Here is a 10495-nt window from a genome sequence, read left to right as displayed (position 1 = left end):
ACACTGAAAAGGATCTGATTCAATGGCACCATTAGCAACATTTTAGTCTGTTGGTGAGTTTATCTGGTACAGTCTTAATCTGTTACACAAGCATAGGCACCATTTCTAAAACGAATGCTTTGCAAATCCATATCCCGTGTTCTGTCTGGGTCTCTCACACAATGACTAGCTAATGGCTGTATAGTTTTCATCTATAGAATCAATATTTCCTTAGGTCATAATATTATTATGGTCACCTATTGAGAGAGGCCTGTATGAATAATCAATATGCCCCAAAATCTTTTCAATCTTGTTCTTTTTTCTGACTATGTTGCATCTTTTCTCATTGGTTCTAAATATCTGTCCTTTTGGAGATGCTTGAAATGGGTCCATTGATTGGAATAAGTAGATTCCCAGTTTGTAGTGTGTTTTCTCTAGAAGTGGGTATCAGAGAAATAAATAAACTCGAGGTTCATCCCCCTTTTTCACTAGCATTCCTGTAGTCCATCCCCGCAGCATGGTGGAGCACCATGAGGTTGGCAAGCAAGACTACTGTTCATGTGGCAGCAGGTTGCTGGAAGCCCTCGCCCGATCATACCGTTTACCCCCTCCGGTGCTAGGCCATTGATTTGAATGGGTAGATTCCAGTTGGTAGTAATATACTGTATTTCCTCTTGAAGTGCTTTATCATGTCCGTTGTTGCAGTAGGTCGGCTGGAAGCCCTCCTATGGTACTGTTGACCATTGTTTGCAATGAGTAGATTCCAGTTTGAAGATGTGTCAGTGGGGGTCACCTTCATTCTGCAGTAGGTCTCCTCCCACTAGCCGGAAGGCCTCCATGAACTCGTTGATGTCTATGCTGCCGTCTTTGTTGAAGTCGATGGAGACGGCCAGGTCACTGATGGCCTCGTCACTGATCTCTGTCTGCAAATGGGAGCTAAGCAGCTTCCACGTCTGACGGAACTCTTCAAACGATATCAGACCTGGGAGACAATGAAATAGAATAGTGCTTTGTATTTTAGATCATGGGCTCTATTCAATCTGCATCATGGAAGTTTAGCATTAAAGTGTGATTGACATTTAAATGCAATGTTATGCAGTGTTAACCGTGAATGCAATATATCGACTCAATCGGGAATGACCTTTACATTTCTATTGTGGAATCTGGTTGCTTCAGCTTTACATATTTGAATAGAAATGTGTCCCCCCCCCCCTCCAGATCACACATTATTTAATCTGTAGTGCACCAGAATAATTTTAGGGGTCTTTGAGTGAAAGACGGTGACAATCTACCGTTTTAAACCTGGCTTCATATGGTACTGATTTATACTCAATCGGGTGGGTTTATTTCACATGTAAGATATATAGCCCACAGATCAGACAAGGAAAAATAAAGTACATCAGGTCTATGTGTTCTGATATGTGCCTGTGTAACAGAGTTGGATTCGTAGCCTCACTCCCCAGCTTGAAATGTCTCTAGTTGCCCTATCGATTCACTAGCTTTTCTATAGTGTAATTGGTCAAGGGATGCGATCACGTGTTTGCGCAAGGCAGAAGATCTGAGATTGAGTACCACCAGTGTGGGCTTTTAGGAAAGAAACTATAGCCTACTGTAGGCTGTCATTGTAATTAAGAATTTCTTAACTGACTTGCCTAGTTAAGTACTGTTAAGCAAGCACAACGTCTGTTACATGTGTGTCTGTTGTTCCTGTAGGTGTCCTATGCTGGTGACACATCCAATTTTCCCTCTGGGGATCAATGCAGTTCAATTAATCTCTTTGTTTTCAATGGAACATCATATTCAGCTTGTTACTAATAAGCTCTCTGTATGTTATGACAGAGAGGGGCCTGAGAGGCTTGAGAAAGGTCATGTTTGTAAAACACAACAGGGCAGGTATCTGGGCCAAGCTGATTATTTACTCACCTGAGTTGTCTGTGTCTATGATCCTGAAGATGGTCTCCAGGTTGGAGTGGTGCTTATACATGGTCTCAAGCAGACTGGCATTCGAGAGCTGGTAGATAAAAGGCAGCAACCAGGAATTTTGTTAGGTGCTTGTTTGCTGTTTTTTTGTGTGTGTGCGTATGTATGTTTATGTTTGTGTGTTAGTAAACCTCACCTCTGTGTTGGGCTCGGTGATGGACAGTTCTCTGAACCAGAGATGATAGTCCAGCATGCCATCCAGAGTGTCTCCCACTAGCTGAGTACGCAGCACCCTCCAGGGTAGACCCAGCCTCAACACAGCCTCCATGGCACAGGCCCAGTGGCCCAGAGAGATCAGCCCTGAGAGACCACACAGCCATATTACAGAGACCATGCCGCAGTCACACAGTCAGCCTCAAACTGCTACACTAACCCTTCAAGGTAAACCCAATCTCAACACAGCCACAGAGAGATGAGCCCTGGGAGAGAGACCAGACCATGCAGTGATCACACAGATAAACATAAAAAACGGACAGACTTTTTACTGCATAAATAACTTATCTATATCCTATACTGGGCCATGAAGACAATCATCACAGAGAGAGATAAAATAAAACATGATTTGATGTTGACACCATTCAGTGTACATTTGGAACCTTTATGGTAGGATTTTAAGACTGCTAAATATACTGTTGCCACTAGATGGTGATGAATAGTAGTCAACATTATATAATGTATTCACTAAAGTACTAAGGGGAACAGAGGTTCCTGGTAGGTGATATGAGTGAAACGGTGAGTGCGTGGTTCAGTACCTGTATTTTCCGGGTCGTATTCTTGAAAGGAACTGATAAGGTCTGACTTATGTGCAAACAGCTTTTCCCTCAAAGCCCTGAGAGCTGAACGCTCAGTCCGCCCAACACTGAAAACACAAGGCATCAACCACCTCACACACAGTGGATAATGTGTCTGAGGTATACAAGGAATTCACTGCAGGGTTTTTAGTGTGGTATGTGTGAGATGTCAGACATATACACATCTGAGGTAATCTTCTTTTAGTCTGATATTCAATTGTTCAGAGTGCCATTTCATGACCTTCTCCGCACAGATGACACAATGGTTGTGTTTACACAGGCAGTCCAACTGATCTTTTTCCCCAATTATTACCAAAAGAGCTGATCTGATTGGTGAAAAACACTAACTAGCTGGGAAAAATATCAGAAATTGGGCTGCCTGTGTCTCAGAGTCATTTAATCATCTATCTGTGGCTCGTGTGACCTATGTTACCTTTGTCTCAGTGTGAGCGCCCTGGTAGCCCTGTTGGCCTGGTACTGGATGAAGTGAGGCACCAGGTCAGGACCCATCCTGATGTACGCTCCTCTGTTGCTTCCCACCTCATAGTAGTTAGATGCAGAAAATATAGTTAGGACCTAGAGAAAGAGAAAGAACAAGCATTATTCAAAGGTTCTATTTTGCTTTAGAACTCAAAGCTATTTTGCCTACTTTTAGAGGATTTTATCAAACACTCACAGAGTTTGTATTCCTTTTTAATTTCAAATAGATGGCTGCAGTAAAAACATTTTGCTACAGTTTATTGCATATTTCATTCTCTTTTGATTGTGCTATGTCTGTGGCTTTCCTCACCCTGCGGTTGTGGCAGAACTCGTAGCCCTCTTGCTTGCACTCATGTGAGCGTATAAGCAGTGTGAGATTGTGACGTCGCAGGACCTCTTCTGTCACATCAGGACCCCAGTAACATCCTCCACCTCGCACCTCGTTGGGGACACAGCCATCCTGGGGCATGGGGTCGCTCCATAGCATGTCTACAATCTGCAGCCCAGACAGACAACACCAGGGTGTAGTTACTAGTTAACACCACCACTAGGGGGATGGCCATTCACTTGTTCTGTAGACTAACAATGTCCACCCAAATCAGTCTCTCTTGCTTTCAATCATCTTTGCTATTCTTCAAATAAAGGTAGAACTCAAATCAATTCCACCCCATAATATAAACAAATGTCAGCCTTTAACTCCATCAGCTCCTGCTATCCTAATCATTTCACCCCAATATGGATAATCCTCCTAAAACATCACAAACTGTTATTTTAACTTTATTCATACTCTAGCAAATATGTGATGTAAATGGTGTATGATCTCAGTTACCTGTTTCCACTCGTCCCCGTACGACTCCAGCAGCTCTCCAGAGTCTGGGTCAGAGTCAGAGTTAGCCAGGGAGTTACGGAGGTCTCCGTAGGACTGGCTAAGTCCGGCCTGCCTGCGTCTCTCCTTCAGCTCCTCTTCTACAGAGCACGTCACCCTGTTGTTCAGGCCCTGCAGGGAGCGACGCTGGACCTCATGCCTGGTCCCCGTGCTGCTGCTGTGGGTCAGGGAGTGGACCCGGCGTCTGCTGCTGTCCACAGGCTTGGCGGTTGGGTCATCGTCTTCTAGATCGGAGTCCGTCATACCTGACCTGTTTTGCCTCTTCCTCTTGGGAGGCCGGAGAGCTGAAACATACTACAGATACAAGTATTGTCATGATCCATTCTACAGTGAGCAATGCTGCACTTAGCACAGACATTATTAAACAATTAGCAAAGTGATCTGGGCATGCAATGAACTTAAGCTTCTCAGGCCCTCTATATATTTAGGCTTAGGGATATTTAGGGACCCACTATTTTGGGGTGTTCATTACACCTGTCTATACTAAGGCTAGAATAGGCTAAGATGAATCATCAATTAGTGTCTAATTGATGCTCAGCTACATTTAAGTAATGTGGGTGAACTAAAGAGAAGGGTTCTGTGAGGTTATACTTTGTTACAGGTGAACTATTCTTTTAAGTGAGGTGTTAGTGTGGTTTTACTTTGTGTCTGTCCACCCTGGATATGAGGTGAAGGTCCGTGGTGTCTGAGATACCGCCGTGCAGAACCAACACCTTGTTGTCAATTACTGTCGCTAGGGGCAACCAGCTAAAGATCTTCTGGAGAAGCTTTAGAATCTTCTTGCCATGAAGCTAAGCACAAGTCAAGTGACAACAATGTCGATCAGAATATTTCTTATTATGCATATGTTAGTATAAGATTCAACATGTCAGCGTCATTGATTATATTGAAAACTATAAGGCCTGTGCAGTAACCTGTGTAGTGCCATTTTTTCCTTTTGGGATACACACAATTAACACATCAAATACAGTAGGTCTTTAATCAAGAACTAAGCGGATGTGGATGGTGTTATCTACCAACAGTTTATCCATTGGCTACTGTAACCATGTAACCTAAAACAAACAGGTATTCCTGTCTAACTGGGTCAGTGTGCTGGCTATTTAAGACTGACTGACACACGTACACAAACACACAAAGATAGAGAGGAAGAGGAAGAGAAAGAGAGTCACGAAGAGTCACACAGTTGACGGAGAGAAAGATCCTGTAATCTCCTTAGTCAAGAGGGAGAGTGACCCACATTACACACTGAAATAGATAGGCTTGATATAAGTGGACTCTGATCACTGGTTAACATAATACTCAGGAAGATTAGATGATTCTGATTAGCAGAATAAATTACCTATGATGTGGTTCATCCATATCAAATAAATAGGACTGCCCTGGGAAAATCATAGTTTTTTTTTAAAAACACTTGGTTTGGGGCAGAGGCAAAGCAATTTTAACAATTATCCAATGTTATAGAATGACACAAGGTGAGACCTACCCTGTATTTTCCAAGCACCTCTTTGGTAAAGCCATATCTGGGGGGGAAAGAAACGTGTGTTGAATGATGTTTCTACTGGGGAATACCAGAGAAGAAGATATTATTTGTAATTGTATTTGTATTTATTATGGATCCCCATTAGCTGCTGCTAAGGCAGAAACTACTCTTCCTGGTGTCCAGCAACATAGTTTAAAATACTACATGACATTACTTTTCATAACACCTTACCCATCACATTCAGGCCACCACTCCATCACCACATATTTACAATACAACATCCAGGTGCACGAGTGTAGAGTGCGTGTCTTATCATGTGTATATGTGTATGTGCCTATGTGTATCTCTTTACAGTCCCTGCTGTTCCATAAGGTGTATTTGATCTGCTTGCATCAGTTTCCTGATGTGGAATAGAGTTCCATTTATCCATGGCTCTATGTGCACCTCTCATATTCTGTTCTTGTGAAGAGATCTTTGGTGGCGCGTCTTGTGGGGTATGCATGGGTGTCTGAGCTGTGTGCTAGTAGTTTTAATTAACATACACCTCGGTGCATTTAGCATGTCAACACTTCTTACAAAAATAAGTAGAGCTGTTCTGACCTGTTTGCAAATCGGTTATGTAGCCAGACTTATTTGCTGTTTTGTTTCCTCAGTTACTAATAGGCATGCAATTTTTCAATTCCTCAACAATCCACAGGGATATAACAGTTTTTACAGTCATTTTCTTAATGTGTGCATGCTTATTAGTAACTGAGATAAGCAACTTCATAAATGTGTCAATTGCAGCATCTGGTTGTTCCTCATTACACACAACAGACCAACACATATTATTTACATCAACAACATAGGAATCACTACAAAACATATTGTATGACCTCTTATACACTATATTAGGCCCAGCCTTTGCAAGTTTGGTTTTCCTAGATATGGCTACTGTAGTGTGATCACTTGTTCTGATTGTAAACGGCAACACCTCCACCTTTGGCATTTCTGTATTTTCTGTAGATGTTATAACCATGTATCAAAGGTATTATCTAAGTAAGTTTCAGAATTGTCAGAATAGGAATGTCATCTACATATGTGGGCTATTTTTAGCACTGCTTGACTGTTTTCATTGCTTTACTGGGAAGCTTAGCAGAAGTAGACATGTCCATGTTATGTATGTTAATGCAGGGATTATACTGTACATAGAGTATGTCTGATAGTACCTTAGGTTAACGATATGGTCCTCGTGGTTGCCTCTGTTCAGATGGACATCATTAGGATAGACCAGGAGAAAGGAAAACAGGATGAGGAGGATCTCCAGGGAATCTTTTCCTCGGTCCACAAAGTCTCCATTGAAGACATAAGGCTTCTCAGATGATGGTAAACCATTCTAATCAGGATAGGTAAGCACATGTCAAATACAAAGAAAGCTTAAATTAGTTTGCCTTCATTATGAATGAGAACCATGTCATGTGAATTGTGATGTGGTGCGTTGACAAAAAAGTTGCATCCACCTTGTAGAAGACCAACAAAAGATCCTCAAGATGCCCATGTAAGTCTCCTGTTGGGAGGGAGAGGGTTTACCAGTGAGTGATAAGTTGGTAAAACATAAGAAGCAATAAAGCTATACAACCAGTGAATTGTTTAAAAGCCTGATGTGTGGTTATGTGTCTACCACAGATGGTGATCTCCTTGCTGTGGCAGGTGGAGATCTGACTGATGTTGGGGAGGATCCTCAGCAGCCTCCAGGTCTCCCCAAGGAGCTGAAGGACATAGCGAGAATGGAGCTGCTACTGGGAAAAACAGACAGAGAAGAACAGAACGCTTGAGGGAAAAACGAGAAGTCAGAGGAAAGTCGTTAGTAGAAAGTCAACAACAGACGGCAGTCAGCAGAGAAAACTAGCATAATGGCAAGCCTCTGCCCAACAGTTGGTGGTAGAATGGATGTTTGGCACATGGAGGCCACTGATGGCCCTGCCTACACTTGCTTGCTGGATCACTTGTGAGTAGGAATACCTACTTGTTTGTTCTTGAAGGCCTCCACCAGCTCAGCTGCATTGGAACATGTTATGGGGAAAGAGAGATGGGGACCAGAGTACAGCTTTGGTACCTCAATGCTCTTGTAGCAGAAGTACCTCTCCCAATCTACATTACGGCAGATGTTGTTCTCACGGAAGATGTGTGAGATCAGGTTCCCTAAGACAGAGATAGGACACAGGTTTTTCAGAGGACGTACTGTAGGTAATTAGTCAAATTAGCTAATGGGAGGAAAGCTGGGCTGCATCCCCAATGGCAATCTAGTATTCACTATGTTGTGCACTACCTTTGACCAGGGCCCATAGGTAGTGCACAATATGAATAATAGGGTGCCATTTGGGACACATCCCTAATCTCGTACACCTGACTTCTTCGCCTATAGCCTGGGGATGAGGTGAGAGGATAGCTTACGCTCACTGCTGGCTGGAGTGAAGTGATCCATGAGGTAGCCAAAGAAGTTGTAGAGCTGAGATAAAGAAGTCGAACAAGAAGAAGTAAAAGAACAAGAAGAAGAAGAAGAAGAAAATACACAATTGATTAAATTCTATTTGAAAAAAAAAACTAAAAGAATCACATGGTGTCATATGAATGTGTAGTTTTCCCGCAATGCTAGGTATGTGTGTCTGTTGTCCCACCTTAATCTGATCCTGCTCTCCTGCATACTCGATGGATTGGAAGATGTTCCAGGTGCACCTGCGTCTCATCTCCAGCCGTGCCACGTACTGACGGTACCAACGTTGGATTAGGAGAGCTGCCCTCATTGCTGGGGGAATGAGTAGCGTCGGGAGAGAGCATATTACAACACATAGGCACTTACAGTATGTGATCCCTGTGGGACTTGAACTCACAACCCTCTCATTGCTATCACGATCCCATTACCAAAAGAACACACAGGTTTACAGTGCAAATGTAGCTAGTTATCATTATGGGACCTACTATATATTTAGTTGTTTCACTTTAGTTTTTTTTAAAGCAGTATTACAGCTATTTGTAGCTTGTCTGAGTGTCTGATACCCGTCTGAAGAGTTCTACAGCTATTCTTAGCTTGTCTGATGATAATGTTAACGGTAACTACTGGAGCACTCAGTCATCAATTACAAATTCAGATCCTCAAATACCCCATAATGATCTGTAGTGATTTAGTCCTCGAGCTGAAGACTGACTGACTCACCTGTGGCAGCTTCACATCACGTTGTAGGTAACAAAGACACATAAACCAAAGAAGTACAAGTGTTAATCTTAGTTAATCAAGTGTTATCTTTCACAGTATGTGATGTTGATAATAACATTGATGTCCATTTTGAAAACAAATTTGAATTAGCCATATGTTGAATTGTAAGACTTTACCTGGGACTAATAGGCTGGCTATAAGTAACAGAAAAACAAGACAGAGAAGATTAGTTCATTTCTCTCTATGCTAATCCAAACTGGTTTATAATGGTTTAATTGTTTATAGAGGTGATAATACATGAGAAAAAGCATTTACTTTCTCTGTCGCGTTTCTTCAGCTGGTCTGATTTTGCAAATCCACATCCCATGACCTTGTGTGAGGTACAATTGTAGTTATATAAAAAATATAAAAAATAATATGCATTTTTTCATTGAAGACATTTACAAGTACTATTTCCATGATTAAAATGTGCATTTAATTAACTGCTCTGTCATTGATTAATATTTGGACATATAAAATGGGCCTGGCAAGATTAGCTTGAAATTATAGTCAACCAACAAACCCTATAATGATCATATTTTACAACAACCTTCTCTATTTCAAGCAGTCAAATCCCTTCATCACACTAGAAAACTGCAACACAATTACAAGACCCATCTTACCTGGCCAGGTTGCCTCTCCACGATGAGGTCTCTCCCTCAGTATTTTAGCACATCAGCAGCAAAGACCTTATTTTTCTAACTCTTTTCAGCCTCCAGAACACGTTGAGGGAAGAGAAAGCGATGTTTGGAGGATTTTTCAGACATATTTATTCAAACAGGAGACAACTTGTTCCAGTTGTTTTTGTGATGATGGGTGGTACCTCTAGGTTGGTACACACAGGGCCTCAGTCATTCTCCAGGTGTCGTATAGCTCTCTCTAGTCCAGTCCATGGCTATAGGCTGGTAGTGAATATCGCCAAGTGTCTTCTCAGACAAGCCCCGTGACCACTTAATCAAAACAACAAGCCACAAATGGATTAGGATTAAGCCTCACAGTCACTATGGCTGGCCTCTATACTGAATATATGGATGAAGGATCTGATAAAGTGCAACACATGGCAGAAGGAAACATACATTGCTGTCAGAAAGTATTGATACCCCTTGACTTATTCCACATTTTGTTGCATTACACCATCCATAACGACAAAGTAAAAACATGTTTTTAGAAATGTTTGCATATTTATTGAAAATGAAATATATAAATATAAAGGGCACTTTTCGGCATTTGCTGTATGATCAATGAGAAACTCCATATTGCAAATGTACGGTCCCTTACTAGACGGCTGCGAATGTTTGTAAAATTCGCCGATGGCGGCGGGCCGTGCACCGGGGCCAGATCTTGCGGGAAGTCTCTCGGACATTCAGTTTCCGTTTATTAAAATGTTCAGATTTTGGTAATTTTTCCACTGTCCCGGTAAATTCCAGCAGATGGCGAATGGAATCTTATTGCAAATGTACAAAACATCACCAATCACGACATGGCCATTTCTCCTAAAAGGAAAAGACTTTGAAGACTAAACTTGTTGAGCATAGGTTTGGACTAATGGGCTGTTAGCCCCGAAACAAGATGGCGTCGAGGCCTCAATGCTTTTTGAGTTAAGTGTTACGGGAATTAAATTCCTATATGTTTTAATACCCAATTAAATTAAACACTCTGTCCACTCC

General features: G+C 41.9%; 1 protein-coding gene across 2 annotated transcripts; it reads right to left on the bottom strand.

Annotated features, from left to right (window-relative positions):
* Positions 1-12: 12 nt before the first annotated feature.
* On the bottom strand, positions 13-9930 carry LOC139408937 (serine/threonine-protein phosphatase with EF-hands 2-like). Of its 2 annotated transcripts, XM_071153433.1 has the most exons (19): positions 9452-9930; positions 9105-9159; positions 8966-8983; positions 8790-8798; positions 8254-8381; positions 8030-8084; positions 7602-7777; positions 7257-7371; positions 7096-7142; positions 6805-6971; positions 5600-5636; positions 4758-4907; positions 4060-4410; positions 3541-3726; positions 3184-3326; positions 2712-2818; positions 2096-2259; positions 1903-1990; positions 13-961 (listed from the first exon to the last, which is right to left on the bottom strand). In XM_071153433.1, exons 2-19 carry the CDS (start codon positions 9154-9156, stop codon positions 759-761), a joined length of 2196 nt encoding a protein of 731 aa, XP_071009534.1. In that variant the 5' UTR covers positions 9157-9159; positions 9452-9930; the 3' UTR covers positions 13-758. The 2 variants fall into 2 exon arrangements, with proteins under 2 accessions (XP_071009534.1, XP_071009535.1); XM_071153434.1 differs by lacking the exons at positions 8966-8983; positions 9105-9159; positions 9452-9930 and having other exon boundaries at positions 7692-7777; positions 8790-8831.
* Between the last annotated feature and the right edge of the window lie 565 nt (positions 9931-10495).

This window comes from Oncorhynchus clarkii, chromosome 5, assembly GCF_045791955.1.
Source record: "Oncorhynchus clarkii lewisi isolate Uvic-CL-2024 chromosome 5, UVic_Ocla_1.0, whole genome shotgun sequence".
Classification (NCBI taxonomy): domain Eukaryota; kingdom Metazoa; phylum Chordata; class Actinopteri; order Salmoniformes; family Salmonidae; genus Oncorhynchus; species Oncorhynchus clarkii.
Note: the sequence above shows the minus strand (reverse complement) of the source record. Positions and strands in the feature narration are given on the sequence as shown.

What these genes read in the sequence shown, in the direction of transcription:
- LOC139408937 (XM_071153433.1), bottom strand. Translation starts at nt 9,156, where the DNA reads ATGGGATGTGGATTTGCAAAATCAGACCAGCTGAAGAAACGCGACAGA. An exon ending in GAGAGCAGGATCAGATTAAG is followed by an intron (nt 8,085 to 8,253) that starts GTGGGACAACAG and finishes TCTTTATCTCAG; the next exon opens with CTCTACAACTTCTTTGGCTA. An exon ending in CACTCCAGCCAGCAGTGAGC is followed by an intron (nt 7,778 to 8,029) that starts GTAAGCTATCCT and finishes TCTCTGTCTTAG; the next exon opens with GGAACCTGATCTCACACATC.